This window comes from Periophthalmus magnuspinnatus, chromosome 5 (genome assembly GCF_009829125.3).
Source record: "Periophthalmus magnuspinnatus isolate fPerMag1 chromosome 5, fPerMag1.2.pri, whole genome shotgun sequence".
Lineage (NCBI taxonomy): Eukaryota > Metazoa > Chordata > Actinopteri > Gobiiformes > Gobiidae > Periophthalmus > Periophthalmus magnuspinnatus.
In genome coordinates this window covers 2,433,075-2,456,828 of record NC_047130.1, presented here as the reverse complement: position 1 = coordinate 2,456,828, position 23,754 = coordinate 2,433,075, and the positions used below count along the sequence as shown (strand labels likewise).

General features: G+C 38.2%; 2 protein-coding genes across 3 annotated transcripts in view; one reads left to right on the top strand and one right to left on the bottom strand.

Moving 5' to 3' along the window:
- The window catches only part of phactr3b (phosphatase and actin regulator 3b), a 31,711-nt gene extending 17,993 nt beyond the window's left edge, over nucleotides 1–13,718 (bottom strand). Inside the window, exons 1-7 of one of the 2 annotated variants that reach the window (XM_033967129.2) lie at nucleotides 13,454–13,718; nucleotides 4,036–4,194; nucleotides 3,847–3,921; nucleotides 3,624–3,767; nucleotides 2,593–2,826; nucleotides 2,299–2,506; nucleotides 1,220–1,416 (exon numbers count right to left, since the gene is read on the bottom strand). In XM_033967129.2, coding sequence (XP_033823020.1) covers nucleotides 1,220–1,416; nucleotides 2,299–2,506; nucleotides 2,593–2,826; nucleotides 3,624–3,767; nucleotides 3,847–3,921; nucleotides 4,036–4,194; nucleotides 13,454–13,562 — 1,126 coding nt within the window. In that variant the 5' untranslated portion in view covers nucleotides 13,563–13,718. The remainder of the gene's footprint in view (nucleotides 1–1,219; nucleotides 1,417–2,298; nucleotides 2,507–2,592; nucleotides 2,827–3,623; nucleotides 3,768–3,846; nucleotides 3,922–4,035; nucleotides 4,195–13,453) is intronic. The other variant, XM_055221943.1, reaches the window with a different exon arrangement.
- Nucleotides 13,719–17,210: 3,492 nt separating this feature from the next.
- Nucleotides 17,211–23,424, top strand: LOC117371396 (bactericidal permeability-increasing protein-like). The gene is made up of 16 exons (XM_033967069.2): nucleotides 17,211–17,274; nucleotides 18,321–18,423; nucleotides 18,505–18,619; nucleotides 18,705–18,836; nucleotides 18,897–19,052; nucleotides 19,127–19,190; nucleotides 19,350–19,410; nucleotides 19,484–19,575; nucleotides 19,634–19,810; nucleotides 19,911–19,970; nucleotides 20,069–20,236; nucleotides 20,307–20,374; nucleotides 20,465–20,507; nucleotides 20,696–20,759; nucleotides 21,258–21,334; nucleotides 21,410–23,424. Exons 2-16 carry the CDS (start codon nucleotides 18,321–18,323, stop codon nucleotides 21,449–21,451), a joined length of 1,422 nt encoding a protein of 473 aa, XP_033822960.1. The 5' UTR covers nucleotides 17,211–17,274; the 3' UTR covers nucleotides 21,452–23,424.
- Nucleotides 23,425–23,754: the final 330 nt, after the last annotated feature.

Here is a 23,754-nt window from a genome sequence, read left to right as displayed (position 1 = left end):
ATCACCATTACCATAACAATTCAAAACGAAATATATCTTGAATGGTAAAAAGTTCTCAAAATGTTGCATATTCATGGATTTCAGACATAAGGATTCCTTCTGGATTTGAAGGATTTGGCAGGGAATCTATCATCCGTTGTTATAGTACAGGCAAAAGCAATGAGGTATTCACAGAAAGCATGGATAGTTGTCTCATTGCTTTCTCTGAATATGCTGATTGCACTTTTAAACAATATAATTCAGCTTTAAATAGTTAAAATGACAAGGCAAGAGTTCATTTTGCTTTACTACAAATCTGAAAACTTGAATATTGTGGTAGTATAAACTGTAGAAGTGTGTTGAGTAGTAACAAATTACAACAAATTATTTTATTGATTGTTGATAAAGCTCTGAGACGCACATTTTCTTGTCAAAACAACCGTACTACGTAAACATCTGTGGCGAACTCTGGGTGGTATTCCCCTGGGTTGACAGATGTGTGCACTGACCGCCTCTGACCTACATGGAGGGCCAGGCAGAATTAGGGCACAGATGCAGACCAATAGGATGTGAACACCACTGAGACACAGCAAATCTCCTGTCGCACTCCCAATGGCAACAGAGATTACGCACTCTCCTTATGCACTGACACACAACATTAGGACCACACACCAGGGACTAAACTAGAACTTAACCAAGTGTAAAACAGGACAAAGACAGGTCTAAATTAGGGAGTAGAAAGTTTAGGACAACACACGACAAGTATATTTTAACCAGGGCCTAACTAAACCTAAAGAAAATAAGAACTGAAAACTTGTCAAGACTAAAAGCTGCTATAAAATTAGTTATTAAACAATCTGAGAGTACATAAATTCAGTGTTACTTAAAGTTTATCTGACAGGTTTCTGTTTGGTGGTAGCTGTGGTGTATATTATTATAGGTCAAATGCTTATTAAAGGTCAAAATGATAACTATTGAGTAAATTAGATGAGGTTGGGTCCTTGTTTACAGTATGGATGCTATAGGTACCAAAGTCTATGCAATTTTCTCTACGTTTGTCGTATCCGCTACCAATTTCCAACCAGAAAGTAAAATTAGAAACTTGTCAGATCTTAAATGAGAAGTCTAACCTGTCATATGCACTTTCAAAAACAACAATAAAGTTTTCTGCAGAAAGCCTTAAGGACCAGGCCACATACAGACCATTATAGAGTCAGGTTTGTGCAGCACATGGACCTACCGGAGATCACAGAGTCGTTCCAGCTGTCCGGATCGCTCAAGTACTCATCCAGCCGCCAGTTCTCCTTGTTCTCATCACATTCCTTCTTGTTATCTGTCTTCTGTTCACTGCTATTCTGCTTCTCAGTGCTGGAGGTACGGGAAAGTCGTCCCTCGAGACGCCTCTTGGGAGAAGAACGGACCTCTTTAGCCTGGAAGCTAAGGAGATAACGAAAGGAATTGAAATATTCACCACTGTCAATAACCGTACAACCAAAAGAAATGTGTGTGAAGGTGCTCTATGTAACTTTTCTGATGAGGGTCTGCCACCTGCTTGGGTGTATTGCTTTGCCTGGAATCTGTGAATGTATCTGTGTTGTGTTTTTTCAATTAGATTAGGATTAGGTAGGATTAAGTTTGGGATGGTCAAATAGCATCGAAAAACTTCTTGTATTCTTAATGTGAGTGGGCTTGCCTCTCTGCCTGTCCATAGATCTGACATGTAACTTAGCCTCCTGTGCTCGACATGGATACGTTTGATGCCATACTGTGGAATGTTCACAACTAAGCAATAACATCTCCATGCAGACAAGCAGATGGCAAACCCTCCACCAGCAAAGTAACATCGTGCACCTTTGAAAATGTAAAGCTTCAATAAAAGAGAAAGAGAGAATGTGACTGTGTATGTGCTTTTATGTTTTTTTATGTGGTGAAATCCTTTGACCCAACAATAGGATATCTTTATTAGAAGAAGGTGAGTCAACGTGTTTTCAGTAATCACTGCTATTAACACCACAGCTCGACTTTTAACAGTTATTACATAATGTCCGATGTGATTGCTGGTTACATGGTTTATTGTTCTTTCTTTTTTAATTACACTGTTTTTCACCTATAGCGCGTCATCCTAAACACTTCTTTTCTCTTCTCCTCAACAGGTATTTCATTTTTTATACTGTGAAAATGTTAAAAATAGAAAAATGTGTAACTAAAATAAAAAAATAAATATACAAAAAGCAAAGAATAAACACGTACGACAAGCATGAATGATGTTTAAAATACTATAAGGGAAACAACTTGATAGAAGAAGTGTGAAAGCAGCACCTGTCCTGTCTGTGTTTGGTAGCCAGGGCCCGATGCAACTCTTCTATGATGCAGCTGGGAGGAAGCTGCGGGTTCAGCGCCCCCAGGTGAGGAGAACCAGTTGGTGTGGAAATGCGGCCTCTCAACAATGAACCGTGAGGGTCTTTGGGCAAAGTGAAGTTTCTAGGTAAAGTGGCTGGAGATTTCTTGACTGGCACTGGGGGAGCGGCTGATAAAAAGAAAAAAAGAAAAATGTAAGTTATGTAAGACCTTTGCATAATTATGTCACCAAACCAGTATGTTTTAATGCCTAACCATCTAGGCTGCCCAGTCTGGGAAGCAGTTTGACTGGGAAGGTTGGAGGAGGTGGGGTGCTGGCTCGTCTCTGCGGCTGTACCACTACTACTTCTTGTTTGACTTCGGCTGACTCTACTTTGCCCAACAGAAGTTCTTCACTGGAGTTGCTTATGATGGTGCAGTCATCTTCGCCGTCTACAGTGGGACTGGGGTCTGCCATGGCCCTTGTGTCTGCCTCTGTCACGTCTTGAACTGTTGAAAGAGACAAGCAGAGAGTGAAGTCTCTGGCTCCATCTAGTGGCCAAACAAAAATCTGATACATTCATAACAAATCAGACATTGAGAACATTTAAATGGCCTGATAACTAGAATAATTAGATAACCTAGTGATAACATCTGATTATTACTGTGTTTTTACATTTACAAGAGAAATCTGATAATCAAAAGCACCTCCTGACATATTTTAATCGGTGTTTATAACTGTTTGGAAGACAAGGTACAATTAATTCAAAAATAATTCTTTCAGTGCTTTATATTATCTCTTTCATTTGCATTATTTTCAGTTTGCATTATTTTCCTTGTCAAAACATGCACAGTTGTGGAGTGTGATGTTTTAAAATGAAAGAATGAGAGAATGCACAGTTTGCAAATGGGTGGATTTTTGGATGTATTTAAATTGTTTGTCTTTGCCCAGAGACTGCAGAGGGAAACTAACTTTAGCTAAATGTGGTGTAAAGCATCTCTCCTTTAATGGGATGAATGTGTTCAGACATGGTCCCTGTTAAATAAACCAATAAACTAAACTAAATAAACTAAACAATCAGGAAAAATCAGACCACATCAGATGAAACGGTTTACATTTCAATAATCTGATAACTCCAGAACTAAGATGATTGTCAGATTATTGATTTGTGTGCGTGCAGACATAGCCATAGTTTTATAATGTATAATAATAAACCAGTACAATATTAATACATGGAGAAATGTAGTAGTTGAAGTGAGTAGTTGTATGTCTTGTAAAGCAGGAGCCAGTCTAATCAGTCGTGTACCTGTGGAGCCCTCCAGATCACTGCTCAGCTCATCGTTGGTACAGGCCAGAGGAGCTACAGGCACCTCGTCCCGGTCCTCTCCATCCGAATGTGTAGGTGTGTCTACATCCTCCTCACCATTGGCCCCACACTGAAGATCTGACTCTACATGTAATACAGAGAGTGGTCAGTCCATCATTAGAGGAAGAGGTTTGAAGTAGTTCATATGTGAGTCATGCTGAACCTGTCTCCGCTTCCCCAGGACTTTGCTTCAAAAAATCATCTCTTTGCTGTCGCAGAGCAGTCTTCTTATCCATAGCTAAATCAACAAACAGTTACTTAAGGACCTCATCTATGGATTGCTGTCTATTGTAACATGTTATATTTTGTTGAACCCGAAATTACCATTAGACCAAAGAGCTATCACACTCACCTGCAGCCGGCTTCAGCTTCTCGTTCTTCTTTTTCCTCCATTTCCAAGGTTTGAAGATGCGTCCGAGGCTGGCCAGTTTACTATTGCGTCGGACTGGAGGTGTACGAACCCCTGAGACAAGGCAACCTGAGTGCAGTGACCTCTGCTGGTCCATCACATCTACAACAAAAACACATTTGGTAGTAGCGCAGTAGCTTACATATGTAGAAAAATAGCACTTATTTGTGTAGGTTGGCCCCCCAGAATCCCTCTATGCATGGTGTTAAATGTATACAGCTGGTAGCTTTAGAGGTGACTGACAGTAAATATGCCCAAGCTGTTAATACCTTATTGACATTAGCCTAATTCAGAAAAGAGGTGAGTGCTGAGGAAAATATTGTATGTGACTCACAGGGTTTGAGGGGAAACAGAGTGACTACAAAAATGTAGACAATGACTATCTTTAAAGAGCTCTAAAGCTGGTCAAATCAGCTCTACAGTAAATCCCATTTCTAAAGGCATTGAGCACTGCTTACTGCACATGTGTTCACTTTCATTGATCTAACACTATTTTAAGCAGCAGCTTGTCTAGTTGAAGTACCCATGAATCCACTGTTGTTTGACACTAACAGTGGATTTGCAGCAATCTCTCACTATCCTTGTGTCCCTGGCCATAGTAGGCACTGTATGAGATCATTCCCCTCAAAGTGATAACAAATACAGACCCCGTAGACCCAAAAAGATAAAATTGCTTTAAATTTTCTAAGAATGTTTGTCACATGTTCAGCACGTGTCATTATCTCAACAGTAGGACTTCTTGCTAATTAGAGCATTAGCTGAGTCTTTTGATCATGCTCAAAATGATTGTTGTTTTTCTTTTTAAAGCATTCAGGTGATACTAGCTAAGTTGCCAATTGTGCCTTCGGTTTTCCCCTTCACAGAAACACTGTGTAACGTTCTTCTGTATGATATGCAGTAATGTCCTGCACTATTTCAGACACAAATTTGAAAAAGACATAAACTTTGACTCTGTACTGAATAAAATAAACAATGTGATCATTCCACAGCAAACTAACTACAACAATATTTTATATTTGAAAGGGAATGCGGTCACTACATGTGTTTGTACCACTGTGTGCAACTGTCATAACTGTTATCTGATCAACTGATAATCAATGGCCATTGGCTTTAGCATGTTCAACTAGCTTAGCTGTGCAGAAGCATCACAGAGATGGGAAAGCACAGCATAGGCAGAGAGAAAAAAAACTCCTTGGAGAAGATACATAAATAGGCCCTCCTACATGGTCTGACTCCAACCCAACAACAAGCTGACACCACAGGGAGCTTCAGTAGAGCAGAACTGTGCATGCAACCCTCACAATCTGCTAAACACATTTAACTCCATAACAATACCTACAACCTAACATCTGGCACACATTTCACAGGCAGATTGTAAGGAGCTCTACAACATCTTCAAATCAAACAAGGTGAAAAAATAAAATAAAACAAAATCATTGCTTCAGTGGATACTGCATTTTATATGGTGTCTAAATATACAATCTGTATAACTGTAAACATGTGCATAATGTCAGCTACTCCACTGTTTACACTCTGATGGAGATGACAGGGCTGCCGAGATTGTAAAATTAAACTTAAACTTGCAAGGCAACCAACTCATATTAACAACCCCGAACAACATGCTGCTACAGTATCCAAACAGAAAAGACTTTTGTTTCGATAAGTCACCCAGGGGCTCTGTAACAACTGCCCACAATGGGAGGCAGGCCATTTGTCTGAATCGTGTCTGCGTGGCTTTGATGTGCATACGAGGAATTCAGGTCAAGCGTGCAGCGAGTGTAGCAGCATGCCCAGGGTCAGGCTGCTGTTGCCATGGTTACAGCAGTGGATGCTGCAGAAAAGGCCCTTGGAGGCAGAAAATCACCACAGCAAAAGGAATGGGGAGTTGCTGGGTGGAAGGGAAGGCTGTTGCCACACAGAAAGATGGAGAGCTGTAGCCAATTACAAACGCCCATGTAACGATGCATAATGCAAGTCTATCAGCTGCTGTATTTTTCATCAGCAACTTGTGTTCAAATATTTTTCAAGCTGGGATTTATACATTCTCTTACAATACTTATAAGAGAATATGTAGGCGTTATAAAAGTTAAACTATAACAAATAGTGTGAAGAAAGCTTATGCCACTCGTATTTCCAACATAATTACAAGTGTCATCGGTTATTGCTATTGTAAAGACTGACAGTATAATTACTATTAAGTTCAAAGTTCTGCTTGGCATATGAGAACAAATGGCATGCTCTTTTGTTGTTAGTACAAATTTACTTTATATTTAATTGTATATATTTTGTACAGTCAGAAGTTTGAATTAACTGAAATTGAAAAATTAAACAAACTGAAACAAAACACACACTTGCCCTTGATATCTGTGACTATTAGGGCACAATTTAAGAAAAGCACAAACTAAGAAAGGCTGAACAACGTGTAACAGAGGATGGAGTAGCAAACATCAGTTAGTGGCTGCACTTACCTACTCGTGGAGTGACGGCACAAATCCCAGCTCTGCACAAAGCTATCCACAAATACGCTACCTTCACAAACAAAATACACAAACAACCTGTGCTGCTCAGCCTAGCCACACTGAACTACTCTGTTCATGCAGCTTTCATAGTGTTGCTGTCTCTGCTCCAGTGGAGATTGGAAACTGGGACGGGACAGATGTAAAGCGAGAGCAGAGCGACTGCATCTGCTGCCCACTGCTCATGCTCTGTGCCATGTGGACCCCGCCCCGTGTGCTCCGCGCAGGAGGAGCAGATATAAACCAAGAGACACACTCTACTGTAACAGTACAGTGGGTGGATGGATCAACACTAACCCTCAACATGTTTCATAGCCTAATATCAAACTACTGAGTAGAGGCCATTCAAATATGAAAATTTAAGTTTTATAAGTATTGTAGAAATACAGAAAATAGTCGTGGGTATTCTTTAAATTAACTTAAATAAAAATGATAAATAGAGGCCTAGTATAAAACTTGTTTTTTCTGTGCTGTAGGACATTCAGTAACTGAATAGGGCCCATGATGCAACACTGCAAACATGAAAAACAACATGAAAAAGAATGTGGCATAAACATGAAAGCATCAACAAGTGAATCTGTTCCCATTTAACAATTATTAATAATTCACACGTCCATTGTGTAATGTGATTTTCAACACAAAATAAAAGTGCTTGAACTAATGTTCCTTGAGTGACTTTGCCCAATACAGTCCATCAATATATGCAGTATTAATAATTCAGACGACATGAGCTTATGTGTAAACAAAGCATTTGTGGTTGAGATAAATCTATGAAAAAACTGGTACTTAAACTGTAGAAGAGCAGACTTCATCAATGTCTGAATGTGTCCACAGGGACATAGGCTACTCAGACAACATCACATTCAGCATTACCTGACCCTCACAGTACACCGTGATACACACAAAACTAGTATTATTACTATTATTATTACTTGTGTATTTAGTAGGGATAATGCATGTTGAACATGCTCTAAACACACAGGATTGTTGCAGTCTGCTCATTTTTATCCACTGTCCTGCATTCGCTGTCACTAACACATTCACACACCCGTCTACTTCAACACTGAAGGCAAGGTGGGTGAAGCATCTTGCCCAAGGATACAACAACAGGTTGCACTGTGTGTTGTTTTTGTTATTTGATAAACTTCACAAGATACAACATGATGGCGCTGTTCTGTTTCCTTCTTTAGCTATGTCAGTTTAAGCATTAGGAGTCAATGACAGTGTCATACCATAGAGGAGCACAAAGGAGAACTGTGTGTATCTGAGCTGTAAAGACGCCTTGTGGATTCCACTAAATAACAATTATAAATCTTTGCATTGTAATTTAAATTACATATATCTGACAGGTTTTATAAAAATGACTTATGCGACTAGTATTGCGTGGCGGATGGTGAAGAAATCCATGAGCATCAAAAATATAAAATGTTGTATTGGGGCAGTCTACTTTGGACCTTTTCAGGGTATATAAGTTATCATATTGCCGATCAGTTTGACAGCTTCAGCTCTTAACAATTCACAGGCAGAGGGATCAGCTGCAGGATGGCCTGTCGTGTTCACAAGTGCAACATACTGCTTTTACTGTGCACTGAAAAGAATTAGGTCAGCACACACCACGTTCATGCAAGATACATTATGTGTAAATGTCTTAAGTCAAGGGGCTTTAACTCCATGTTTGTTGCGGAGTAGATTTCAGTAGATTCCTCTCAGCAGATTGATTTAAAAATATATATTTTAAACCTGGTATGAACTGTGCATCCTACTACTATAATGTCATATAGCATAGGCTATAGTCATGCAACAACATGACATGTTGACAACATAATGAATTCATTAGCTTCAATTGTGGGCACAAGTGGAAATGGTGTGTAGATAGACAGATTTGGGGCTGTTTATTCATTGTCTGATTATAAATGATGAATATGGCAGTAAGAGCAGCGGGTGAAGTAGTGACATGTTCAGAGAGGACAGATTGTTTGGTTGATGGGGGAGGGGAGAGTTGTTTACAGGAGAAGGGAGATGCACACTTTTACCAGTTCAGTTAATACTACTGTTCACTCAGCAGCAGAGAGCTTTGCCTTTCCTCCTTATATTTGTTATTATTAATCCAGTTTCAATGTAAATCTTAATACCAATTTTTTTTTTAAATATGAAATGTTTCGATTTTCATCAGAAGAATTAAAGCTACAGCTTATGAACCCAAACAGAAGAAACGGAAACATGCAAGAGAACAGCAATTAGAAGCAGCCAAATAATTTGTATTGAAATTGTTCTAGCATGTGTCTTTTATGGTCAAAATAGCTTCTGATGCCAATTGTCCAAACATCTGAATATTTGACCACTGCCGAATTGTTGAGCTCCACAAGCGTATTCTCACCCAGTGAAACATTGCTGCTTAGGTTGGGTGCCCTAAGACAATTTCTAAAAGGGACTATATTACGCTATTTTCTGATCTATGTTATAATGTTGTTTCCTCATCAAAAACATACCTGGAGTTTTGTTTCATTCACACATGTTCAACACACAAACCCTGTATATTTAGTTCTTCTCTCAGACAGAGCTCTGTTCCATCTGTCATGTGATAAAATAAGAAGCGCTCCTGTGTTTTTAAACTCCATTTACCTTCATTAGAATCAATTAGATAATTTCAGTCTTGGAATGGCTACAGAATCTCTATTTAAATAAAGGTGAAGGTGTTAACATGAAAACTACCACTATATGACATCACAAGGTGGACTGACTGAATAAACCAGGGTTCACTCAAACATATGAATGAAACAAAACACAACTCCAGGCATGTTTTAGAGGAGGTAACGGCATTAAAACATGGCTGAAAGCTTCAGAATCAATTTTGTGTATATATGGCCTTTAAAGTGTAGAATATTTTTTCACATAAATATAGCAAGCATCATTATGTTTCAGATTTTACTTTAAAAATGCTCAGTGTTTCTTTATTTTACTCCCTGTTGGGCACAGGTACCAGGCAGCAGATATGACTCAGTAACTGTTACCTAGCAACCATAATGTTAACAAGGACATTAACGTGTCTGTACTGTAGTTATGATTGGACAAATAAAAATAGATGACAACACCTTTATTTTATTGTTAAAGCAATGTTAAATCTGCCAATAGGTACACAGTCTTGATCGTTTGTACATTGTACCTATTTTTGTGTTGTTCTTCAAAACTTTTTTTCCACAACTGCTAGGTTTAACTGATGTAAACAAAACTATGATAAATATTTACCACAGTTACTATCAAACCAAGAAATAAGAATAACATGAAACCCATATGCGCTGCCATATGCGCTTTAACTCATCCTGAGAGGTAGGCCACAAAATTGTCAAGTGACCCATAAAAATAACACATGCAAAGAGACTCTTAGCTCCTTAGAAATCCAGCCCTGTCCCCTAAAATGCCTAAAAAATGAACTAACTAAAATGGAATCTGTTTCTGAACCCTTTGGCGTGCAGACAAATGTCTGGGCTGTGAAACTGAGGCTCTGCAGTGGGAACAGGTTATTCACAGAGATAAACAGGTTTCAAATTCTGCCTGGATGGATTTTTTTTTAATGTATTTATTTTTTGGTAACTATGACAATAGGTATAGCTGGTGTATAGCTGATACAGACAATTTATCAGATTGGCTCTGCCAAGTTTTCTAGTTTACAATAATGAGTGAATGTGACTGACTGACTGACTAGTTTCACTTAAACTGTACTCATGTACAACTAATTATGTATATATTTTTTAAGTTGTTACATAGCAAAACAAAGTGATTTACTACATACAGCACATTCTAGGTCACTAACGAGGAACAGTAAAGTGTTTTGTATTTGCTGTCGTCCTTTAGCACATGGTGAAGGCTGACATCATGTGGAATGCAGTCAGTGTGACCCAGGGACGTCTCTGCTTCGCTCACAGTGGCACGGGAGATGAGTTGGCATAAAATAGCAATGGTGCATTTGAATTAGTGACTGCATCCTCAAAAATCAATATATGTATGAGAAACTAACTGAGCAAACTATTACTGCCTCAGCAAAGTCACACTTTCATTTCTACTGCCACATTAGAGTCACAAAGTTACAGCAGTGCTCCACATTAATCACCCCACTGCTGCACGGCCCAAGCTGAAGCCTTTATCTACAGCTCACAGGTGCACAACTTTACAAATGTAAAATGGAACAGTATCAAATGCTATGGGTTGTTTTCACCGGACTGCCTTATAATATTAAGTGGTCTAATTTTAAACTGATATTTGGGTAAAAATAGGTTGTAGTGTTGATTGGCCTACACCTTTATTTTACACTGTGCCATGTGTAAAACAGTAGCATGGATTTGGGTGAGGTTAAACATATACTAGCTTTATAATACAAGAAACATGAAACAAAAATTAGACTTGACAAACATTTTCAACTTAGCTTTTCCACAAACAAGTGATGAGACCAAAGGCTCAGACTGAATCGAGCAGAGCCAGAGAAGGGTCATATACACTGAATACATGTACCGATTACTTTGTATTATTATTGTATTTACGCGTATTATTATTCAGAATACAGTTACTTTCCTAAAATCAAAGGAATACATGGCGGTATTTGATGAAGCAATTTTAGCTTTGAGCTGCATGGTATTAGTGAGAATAAAGAAAACACAGCTGGGATTGTGTGAGTGATTTTTGGCTCTAATTGGACATAAATAAATACATAACAACAAAAATCAAGCTGTTTGTAATTACATGGTTTGTTTTTTACACTATAATAGGGAACTCTGTGTAAAAGTATTGCAAGTTTTCAGAATATAGTACTCTGACTGAAGCATGTAACGGGATAGGTTACAAAATACATTTTAATTTGGGTATTCAGTGTTTAATATTCTGTAACTAAACACATTTTCAAAGTATTCTTCCCATCACTGTTCATGTAGCATCTAAAACTTACAAAAACATATTGATCACTCCCAAATAGGTGGACAGCTGCTGATGGAGGAGACAGACAAACATTAGCATTAAATCGTAGGCTCAAAGCAATTAAAAAAGCCGACACTATCATGTAAAATGTGTATTCAAGTTGAAGTTTAAAGGTATTTGTCCTCTGCATTTGACCGTTCAATACAGCAACCTGTCAGGAGCAGTGGACACGCCAGTACTGCGCTCGGGGACCTATTGCTAGATCTTGAGCTATTTTGTCAGCACTACCATAGCTGGATGATTTTACCTATTGTGCAAGTTTTGGGTTGATGGGAGAAACCACAGCGTCAAGAGGAAACCCACACAGACATGTGCAGAAACATACAAACTCCACAGTGAAAGGCCCGGGCAGCCAGAGAAGTGGACCCCAGACCCTTTCTACTGTGAGACGAAACCACTAATTTTATAACAAATATAGTACAGCAGCATTATTATATTGAAATCTCATATAAAGAATTAAAATGTGATTTTAATCAGTAATACATTTTAATTGTAAATATTCCCAGGACAGTTAGAAAAGCTCGACATGTTATAGGCTATCACCAAGCTGAGGGAAAGCACATTTTCACGTGTATCTGTGTGACAAATACCTACAAATAGCATTAAAAAGAGAGCAAACAAGGCAATCCTCTATGTGATGCCTCATGAGTTTCACTGTTACGTAACCATAACAACCACAACAACGTGACAAGAAAGCAAATATCTCTAGTTGGCAGGATTCAGGGAAGAGTGTGGTGCAGACTACATATCTAAATTTGTAAAACATATGCCACAAATTGAAGTCACATTTGAAGATTTGAAGATTTGTTGGATTGAATAATTGCTACTGTAAATTTGCAAGGCTTTAGTATTAAAAAAACTGTTGATTTTGTTTGTTATTTTGTGCTGACCATGTCAGTTTATGCTAATATCTCTTGAATGGCATGAATGTTGTGACATTACAAGAAAACAACTCTCAAAAGGCTGAGAACAGGGAGCTCCTGCTGCAAACGGACTCTGCAGTGGTCACTTACAAAACACAGTCTACTGGACAGAGCAGCTTGTTACAGCCACATATGTCTTCTCACTTCTTAAATTAGAGGTGATACCAACAAATAATTCCTTTAGGCCAATCAGCTTCCTGTAACTTTACTTTGTGAGTCTGCACTCTCCTTTTCTAATCTCACCTGTCATTTATAGATCAGTCTCTTTCTTGAATCCACAGTGAACGGCTCACATGTTGACAAAGAACATGGAGACTCTCCAGTGGCTGCAGAGGCACTTATGGTGAGTCCATCCTGCTGACAAATCTCTCTAACCAGCTGCGTCGTGCCCCCACACAGCTGGAAAGATGTGTTGCCTTCTCCTGTGGAATCACCATGGCAACAATCTATAGCCTATAACACACAGCCTCCCCTTACATCCTGCACATACCCTGTGGTCCATGTTCAAGAGAAAACAGTCTACGGACAATAAATGAGGCACTGTTTGTGGAAAAGATGCTAGAAATCAGTTTGACATTGAAGGTTGAGGATTTGACGGGTCATTACACAGAAACTTGAATTAATTGACTAATCTGTCAAACATCATAATAATAAAACCAACTGAAACGGCACATTACGCCTCCCATGTCGTCCTTATGCTTAATGTGTCGATTATCTCCTACGAAACCAGTAGGTCCTTGTAAGGAAAGTAGCCTGGGCTTAATGACGCACGTTTACAACAGCGCCTACGTTTTGCGCATATAAATGAACCTGTATGAAGACAAAAAATCCTCGTTAAATAGGCAGCAGCTGTGTCCCTCATATATCCTCCATCATCACCATGTGTGGCCCTGTGTACGCGCGTAAGCATAAGCGTGCGCACATGACAGGTGTCACTCGGAGCGTTTTTTCTCTCACCTTCTCCGTGCGCCTCAGCCAAGCGGAGCTCGGGGATGCTGCTCGGGTCACTCTGAGACCGTCCCCTCTGCAACACACAGTCCTCCCCCAGCCCGTCCGAAGAGGCCATGGTGGAACAAAGATGCGACAGGGATGGAAACCAAGGTCACACTGGAGCTTAAAAAATAATAATTAAAAAAATACTGGAGCTAATTGAGTGAGGCTCGAGCTGGATGGCCGCAGCTCCCCGAGAAGCAGCGCTGATGGGGAAATCCATTACGCGCGCAGCATCGTGACGCCTTCACGTACTCCCTGTTAACCCTTGTGGTCAATGCAGCACTACTATGAAAGTGAATCAACTTCATCAGCAGCCTTCACAGCCTTTAGTTACATTTTTTCGCATTGGCCTGTGCACGTGCTCTCATAGGTCGGTCTAAACTGTCATTACAACAGGCATTTTAGATAAGACAATGGTGTTTTTGTTTTTAACCTATTGTTAACCTAATTTTGAGTATGGGGCTTGATATTTTGATAGACCTATGGGCTTTAACAGTGAGCCTTCTCCTGATAAGCTCAGATACCTGAATATGTTGAGTCTTCCATTAGATGTTTTTTTGTTCCATAACAAAATAATATATGGTGAGGTCTGGAAAAAGTGTGAAGTACTGAAGATGGAGTCTGTCTCTGATACACAGCCACTCCCAGAGGATAAGGACTTATTAGTTTAACTGTTCAGCTGCTGTCTGGAAACACCTACACAGGCTTGTTTATGAAGAGATGGGAGTTGTTTGTACCAAAACTTCCTCTTTATTCAGAGTGATAACAATTTGAACAACTGTAGTGCAATATGAAGATTGAGGGTTAACAGAATGTGTCATGTCCTAAGGATAATCAAAAATGCATTTGGTGAAATAAACTGTTTAATAAAAGTTGTTTTTATTTTTCTATTTATTTATTTATTGTTTGTTTTGGGTATTTTTTGGTAAAGGTGGGATTGGCAAGGCATCTGATTTTCTCCCTGTCAGTCTTGTGTGATGATTGAATCTAAAGAAAGGACTAATAGGGGCCCACCTGTGACATTCAGAGAAATTGCACATGTGAACCTGCAGCACCAGCTGGTGGATTGCTTCCTAATCCAGGGACATGGACAAAATGACTGAAAGAAAAAAACACTCAGCTGCCAGTGGCTCTGGTCTCGGCCTTTGTTATTCAACTACCTAAGACAAACCTGAAATGTAAGTTGAATTAAGTTGGGTTAGGTGTTTAGGTGTTTCTTTGTAGGTTTTCTCCTCTCTGTGCTGGTTTGAGTCCAAACTCCATAACTTACTGCTAAGAAATGTAGAACCATAGGCCCAAGGTATACAGTACTGCTGTCCTAGCTACACTTTTAACAGTGAGCTCTAATTTCAAAGACTTTGTACAGACATCACCCCATCTGACTGTAGTTCATCTATATTATCTGTATCTTCTGGATCATCACTGTCATTGTTCCATTCATTGCTGCTTGTAATTTGAACAGAAGTCTCACCAACATCAACAAGTGGTGTTCAGGTTTCAGATGTACATGTCACATCATAACTAGCTCATTGGAAATATATTAGTTGCCAGAGGTCTGTTCTGTCTCATCTGAGGGACTGTCTTGTGGCACAACATCTAAAAAATGTTCATCTTTCTCCTTCTGCGTTCAAGCAGGCAGAAGCTCTTCGTTTAAGTTCTGAAAATATTGCTCCTCAATGCTCTGCTCCAGTCGTTCTTCAAGTTGTTGGATTTTCTCATTACAACATTCTACATGACCATACAACTCCTCAACTAACTTTGTAGAATTGAGTACTTCACCATTTTCTTTGTGGATGATCTGGTCTTTAGTGTGGAGCATTAGTGTATTCACAGTGATTTCCTCCTCTAACTGTGTCACTTTTGACTTCAGCTCAGTATTTACAATTTGAATTTTATCAACTTTGGCAGAAGGACTTTCAATCTTGTCTTGTAAATCTTTAACATATTTCTTGAGTTCCTGTTTTTCCCCAATGCAGGCTGTTTCTCTCATGCTCTGTCTTCTTTACAACCTCGTAAAGATCAACAATTACGGTCTGATTCTCATCAACATTTGCAGAAAAAATGTGCAATCTGCTATCTGGCTATCTGGATTTAACTTTCGCAATTGTTCTTGCAGCTCCTCAACGGTCTTCTGGCGTTCAACCAGAGCTGGGATGCCAGATATCATCAGAAAAGGTATTATTAATCATTGTCAGCTCCTGGAGTTTGCCAAATGAGCTGTCGTTGTCCTCTGTCTCACTACGCTCAAATTGAATTGAATTTACAGCCTCTTTAACTGCAGACAACGGAGCTCTACTTTCCTCTGAAGACACTTTTGGATCACAGGCCACTTCTCTCATTTGTGTAACCTCAGTCTGGTTTTCTTCTATGGTCTTTTCCAGCTGTGCCACTTTCTGGATCAGACTCTCATGGAGTGTGACCAAAGAGTTGTTACTAACCTCCAGCTCTGTCATGTTCCTCTTCTCAATTTCGCCATTTTCTACCAGTTCTGTGCATTCACACTTCAATGTTCACAGCAGACTTGTGTTTTCCTCTTTCTGATTTTGAAGACACATGTTCTCCTCCTGCAGCTGACATATATGTGACAGAAGCTGGCTGACTAAAGCTAGATTTTCCTCAGTTCTCTCTATATTTGATTCCTACCATCACCTCGCACTCTCTGCTCCTTACTTTCTCCTGTCTCTAAGGGATCATCTTGTACCTCACACAGCTCACTTATTGGAGATGTACAGCATTCTTGCATTGCTGTTGTCTTGTCAGTGAAATCTGCCCCTTGTATGAGAACATCTGTTTTACCCACATTCTCACACATTAATTAAGCTCTCAGATAATCTATTTCCAGGGCGTTGGCCTGATTGATGAGCTTTAGACAGTCGTTCCTCTACTAAACACTGGTTCTAAAGTGAGACAGTCTGCTTGTCAGCTTGAATCTTACTGACTTTTTAATACAAATGAAATTGCTGTTGTGCCCGAGAAAGAGAATCTGTAGGCGTACTATTAACAGATGAAAAAAATGAGTTATCACAATAGCAGTCACAGTTACAGACATTTGTACCACTTACCCTATTCATATCCTATCCTATCCAGCTAAATAAATTAATAATTAATTAAATAAAAACATTTTTAAAACTCAGTGTAACTTGTAACTCAGTGTAAAATAACCTAATAATAATAATAATAATAATAATAATAATAATAATAATAATAATAATAATAGATAGATAGATAGATAGATAGATAGATAGATAAAAGAAATTTGAAAGATATGAAAGATAGAGGAAAGTTTAATCAGAATAAATTGACTCAAACTAAACTAATTTGATAAGTTAGGCTAAATCAAGACTAAATAAATAAAAATCGATTAAGAACAACAGGTTAGTCGTTTGGGTGATGAGACATTCATGGTGATGTCCAGTTTTAAAAGACTCATCATGTAGTTACAACAAACCGTCAGCAGATGGCAGTGCTCTACCTTAAAAGGCTACACCAGGTCTGTTCTGTTCTGTTCTTAAATGAATAAATTAATAAATAAAACATAACATTATTTTTCTATAGGCTAGCTATTATAAACCCCTGAGCTCTAAAGTATTAATAGAAGTTGTATAGTATAGAAACCTAAAAATGCTCGCTTGTAGCATTTTTCTGGGACTTCCCTGTGTTTTAAGTTGAGTTCCTGATTCCTTAAGTGAATTAAAAACCCATGTGCTTCCCCTTTTCTTTCAGACTGGCTTTTTCACAGTCACAGACACACGCAAAGTCTGCCTTCAAACAACTAACAACTAAAGGTAAGAACACATTTCATAAGTAGGCCTTTGTTTTGTGCACAATCTTTACAGTGAAAATAGAGCTTGATATTACACAAGGGTGATATCAGAAAGGTTGGTAAACATGTCTTTTAATTTGCTTGAACAGATTTCAGACTGTGTTTCAATTTAAATGCATTTTATATATCTACTTTTTATTTGTGCTGATATAAAATACTAAATTGTGCTGTATGAAGAAGTGGATTCATACTCTGCATTAACTGTCCTATAGCACCAAGTACCATTGTTTCAGTCATTCATTTGATGTGATTGATTTGATGTGAAGAAATGTTAAACTTGCATTTCTCATTTGAACATTTCTTCACATGAGCCATATGTATACCTCAGTTTCCCTTGGCATACTGTTGTCTAAATTCTGGCAAAATGCTTCGTAGCACAACAGCTGTTATATAAATCTCTTCCTCTATATGCTCAGTCAAGCGGCACAAAGATCATACTACCTTTGAAATCATCACTCAGTCATCATCATCATTGTTGATTTTAAATGGGTCTGTGCTGATGGTAAATAAACTTCTAACTGCTTAAGACATCCAGTGGGTTTCCATCCTTTACTTCCACTTTTTTGGACAGTTTAAAAACAGTTATGTTTATCTGCACAAGCTGCATTGAAGACAAAACAAGCAAATAATGTTCTACTTGATTCTTCTATCACTGTTGTCTGTATGAGAATAGTTATTTGCATTTTCAACAGATATAAAGGAACCAACAGATCATTTCAGTTCATAATTGAATTGTTTAGTTAACTTATCGCTGGTCATGTGATGTAGCCAGGCCGTCTTATCACATGTTTTAAACCAGATCAGGAATGTCCAGAATTGCGATTTTAGGAAAGTTATGTTAAAGCCAGTAAATTATATTTAAAACAAAAAACTATTATGCAATTTAAGAAGTTATTTGGGAATACAGAAACAAAATAATAGGAAATGGTAACTTTGATTTATGAGCTCCTGATCAAACCGTTTCATGTGATACTGTTGTTGTTTTTTTGTTTCCTCTTTTTGGTGAAGATGCTTCTTCATGCTTGGCTCCTTCTTGTGGCATTAACCACTCTCACATCTGGCCTCAATCCAGGGGTAAAGGTTAAGCTGACACAAAAGGGCCTTGAGTATGGTGAGAATTCTATATTATCCAGCCTTGTTCATGCACTTATTGAATACATATTTTAACATGTCTCTGTTTATCTGTTTAAAGGCAGAGAACTTGGTATAGCGTCAATCCAACAGAAACTCAAAACCATCAAGCTCCCAGATGTGTCTGGCTCACAGAAGGTTAATCCTATTGGAAAAGTTTCATACAGTTTCACAAAGTAAAGCAGATCATTGTGCACAAAGTGTAGTGTTCCAAAGAACTCTCTTTGGAACATTTATCAACACCACTGTTTTTTTTCTTAGTATGCACATAATAAATGTTGGACTGCCCCAGTCAGCAGTGAGCCTAGTGCCAGGTGCAGGTATCAAGCTTTCCATTGGAAATGCCTACTTGAGTCTAAATGGAAACTGGAGGGTCAAATATTTGAAATTCATGTAAGTATAAAAATACATGTGCCATGATGTTTATGTTTTACATAAAATATGTGCTTACAGAAAAGACAGCGGCTCCTTTGATTTGAGTGTGAGTGGACTGAGTATTACTACAACTGTTGCTGTCAACAGCGATGAAACAGGACGCCCTACAGTCACAGGCAACAACTGTGTTGCTTCTGTGGGCAGTGTGACAATTAAGTTTCATGGTGGCGCCAGGTAGTACTCTATGACTTGTACAAGAAGTTTAAGGTAAATTCCCAAAGTGATAACTCAGTTTTGCTTTTGTCTAGCTGGCTGTATAACCTGTTTAAGGATTTCATTGCCAAAGCATTACGCAGCGCGTTGGAGAAACAGGTAAAACAACTACAGCTATCTGTCCTTCAGGAAACTTCAGGTGCCCTATGAAGTCTGCAACAACATAATCATAAACCACCACCATATCCCATTTTATTATTGGCTGTTTAGCTGAACCTGATCAGGGAGCTTTTTCATCAGCTTAGATCTCTTTTGCAGATCTGCCCTTTGGTCGCAGATGCCATATCAGATGTAAATCCTTATTTGAAAACCCTCAATGGTAACATACATAGCATGTTGCCTCTTGTGTAAATTGTATCTTCATTTAAGCCACTTTCAAAAACCTTCTGCAGTTTTGGCCAAAGTAGACGAGTATGCAGAGATCCAGTATTCACTGGTGTCATCGCCTGTCATCTCAACAACTTCTGTGGACCTAAGTTTGAAGGTAAATTACTCAGTAATTTCTCAAATGTCTTTTAGCTCTAATGATATTATTTGTACAGGGTGAATTTTACAATGTCGGGAAGCACCAGGAGCCTCCTTTCATCCCAAACGTCTTCTCAATGCCACCCGAGAGTAACAACATGCTGTACCTAGGCCTATCTTCTTACACTGCCAACTCTGCAGGCGTTGTGTACACCACAGCCGGAGCCCTCAGCCTCTACATTACTGATGATATGGTGAGCTTCTTCACAGTGTGAAATTCAAGAATGCATCTTGATAAAAAAACATTTAAGATTAAGAATTACTATCTCTGATCTATCAGCTTTGTCCCAACAGATCCCTGCAAGCTCCCCCATAAGACTCAACACTCAAACCTTTGGAGCGTTCATTCCACAGGTAACATCTCTCTGCTCACTCTTTGCCAACCTGGTCACTGCCTTCTGCCATAATGAGCCCATCGTTAAAGCCAGGTCCTTTGCTCTTTTTAATTACAGATTGCCAAACACTTCCCCGGTTTGATGATGAAGTTGCTGGTTAAGGCAGCAAAAAGCCCAGTAATAACATTTGAATCCAGCAACGCAACAATCACAGCTACGGCTACTGTGACGGCCTATGCCATCCAAGTCAATGGGACCCTTTCTCCCTTGTTTGTGCTGAACATGGTGTGGTAAATAGTTCACAGGCTTCACTCCAACTTCAGATAGACTTGTGAGCATGTTTACTTTACTTTAGGATGGCAGTGTCAGTGCACAAGTGTTTGTTAGAGGAACAAGGCTGGCAGGGTCTGTCTCTCTCAATGAGTGAGTTTTAAATTTTTTAAAAAGAAAAAATGGGGCCAAGGGGTGCTTGTAAATTCGAAATGAAATTCTGATGTGTTCTCATTTGCACAGAATGGATTTGACCTTGGGGACAAGTTACGTTGGTGATTTTCAGGTAAGACTGGTCATCATTTTAACATGCATAAGGATTGATTTAGCAGAAAAACTCTCCGGGGTTTAGTTTGTTGCTCCCTCGTGCATTTTTACATGATTTAATTGTTTTTTATAAAACCACATTGAATAATATTTTACCCTTTCCAGCTGTTTTTATCCTTGGGTTTGTATTTATTTTCTATTACACAGGTGAAATCCCTCGACAGAATTTTCCAAATGGTTCTGAAGCTTGTGATCATCCCAAAATTGAATGGTATGAGCACAACAGCCTTAACTACTATGAAAATCTTGCAAAAACTGTCTGAAAACAGCAAATCATGTATAATGCAAAAATACTAACTTGTCTACTTATCAGGTGATCATTTGTACTTCTTCTATATCCCCTGACAAGCATTGCGATTTCAATTAGATTTGTGATTTATGTTTAATAATAGGCTTTTGTTCACATTTTAAATGCATCCAGAAGAAATGATAAAATAATACAATGATCACATTTCAGAACATGTTCGTACAGGTCTAAAATACAGGCTTAGCAGTTGTTTTTTTTTATGGAGAATGAGACATTTACTTTGTTGTGAGGGGAGGAAAGCCTTTGCATTTTGATTGCAGTTAATCATGCACCCTACATTGTAATATATATATATATATATATATATATATATATATATATATATATTTTTTTTTTTTTTTTTACATTTTCTAAAAACAATTGAAACATGCAATTGAAACATGCTTTTCTTGACCATTGCAGATCAACTTGCAAAGGGATACCCACTTCCTACAATTGGAAAGATGAAACTTGTGAATACCCAGTTGCAGATTATGAAGGTCAGTGCTCGTTCGTTTATAAAAAAAGGGCCTTGTTACTGTTGCAGGCTCTGATGCTCCTCTGCTCTGCTGTAGGATTACATGCTGATCGGAACCGATGTACAGTTTTCTGGATGATATGAGATCTCCTTGAAAACATTTGAAAAAAGAGATTCTTTGTCTTCTTACAAACTACTGTGTTAGTCAGTGCTTGATGTCTCCACTGTCATACTTGAAAATACTCACCCAACTCAAATGACAGCATTTTTGTCTGCTGACCTAAAGCAAAAATGTCTTCTAAAGTTTTTGTCGTAGCTCACTGTGCTCTGCTGATATAATGCTGATCTTTTTTTTTTTTTAAGAATCCCACTAAAGTAATGAGTGTAGGTTACTGTGTCCACATAAAGTACTGATGTAACATTTCATTAATTTGATTAATTTATGATTTTTGTATTCAGTCCAGATCTTTACTTAGAGACATATTAGTCCTTTTTCAAGACAATAAAAAAGATTCTTTGATAAAACACCACAATGATTTGGATCTAAGTGTGGTTTATGGCTTTATGTCTTATTAGTGTTGATTATTCTGCATTTAGACTATCATGTACGAAAATAGATAAATACTATTACTTTGTGTTGGACACTGGTGTACTACAGTATTTATAATTTGTTCAATTGTACTTGAGAAGGATAGATTTGAAAGCCGGTAACCTAACATACATTTGTGACTTTTGTGGCTTTTCGTTGAACCTCAATGCTGATAATGTCATAATCATTGTCATGAACAGGCTCAAAGATGAAGGGGGGCCTTTCTTGTGGTTGTACAAAGTTTGAATGAAAGAAAGTGGAGGAAAATCCCCCTTTTTGTAAAACGAAGGACTGAGTGTTACTCCAGTAATGCGGTGTGCTTCAGAAAGGCCAGAATGACACTGTAAATGCAACATAATAGTCCTGGATAATATGGCATTCACAAACACAATTTATGATCAGAAGGAAGGTACAATACAATAATTAAAATATAGTGTCATTTAAATTGCATTTTATTGCATACATTTAAGGTCTAAGTCGTTAAATAGTGACATTTAAGTGAAAAACATATTTTAGTTTGTATTTAAACTGATCGACTGTACCCTACTAGAGAATAGACATGGTCATTTCAGTTTGTATTAGATTTTTAAACATATTACTGTAGAAAATACAGGGCCAATCATAATACTTTTGAGATTGCAGATCCAGCAGATAGTCACATCTTTATGGGTTCATTTCGCAACCTGCACTTGACCACAGCAAAAAGTAGGTTGGTAAAGGTTAGGTTGAGTAAAAGTCAACCTAAACATCCACTTTTAGAAACCAAACAATAAGTGCTTCAGTTTTGCTGCAGTGTTGCCTGGTAACAGTTTAACCCATACAGCCCTCACCTATAGGGAGCACTGTGTCTGCTCTTACAAATACAGTTTTGATACCTGTACAGGACGTATCTGGTATTTCAGCATTGTATTTAATGATACTTTAAAGCACAAAATCACAGAGGCACTTCTATTCACCAACAAACTGAGTTGGGATCACATTTAGATTGTGTTAATGAGTAGATGGTGTGTTTAAAATTACAGGAACTGCATGTAGCCTGCACTCTCATACTGTTAAATGGGAACTGCCTTGACACTGGGTTGCCAGTGCCTTAATCTCATATGGGGGCCACATACAAGTTTTCTCATTCTCAGTACATGGACACGTCTCATGTGAAAACTCAGAACCAGAATTCAGTCACTGAGCAGAGGCTGCACTAGCACTGATTAATGGCTGTCTGCAGGTCCTAAAAATGTATTTATTAATTTTTATTTTTTTTTATAAAATTCTCATGTGAGGCCCATACTGTTTCTGATTAGATAATAGTGAGTACCTAAACATCAGATTGTAACACAGAACTTGGCCATTGTGTCCAATGTCAAAGAAAAAAAAAATCAACAATTATAATGCTGATTTTCAGTAAAATCAATATTTGATTTGAAGATGTTTAGATCTGGAGACACAGATAGTTCATGTTTATGCAAGTTTAAATCAAAATTGTACATGTGGTTCCTTTAAGTAATAAATCAAATATATTTCTTTCCAAATTGAATATACTGAGCAATTAGGTTATAATAAGCCAACATAGAAGGGGAAGGGAAGAATTGATCTAATTAAACTTTTCTACAGATTTGATCATTCACAAGAGAATCCTGTTTCTGTGTAGGATGTATTTTTACAGCACTTATCTAACAGTGACAAGTTGGATAAACTAAAAGTCCACTGACAATAAACAAGTAGGTGACCATAATTTCATGCCTGATCCAAGGTTCTACACAGTAAACAGACTATATCACTAGATCAATCTGTATAACTACTACGTAATCACTGCTGAGTGGAAAGCCTTGTTATTGATGTTGTTTACTGAGGGATAA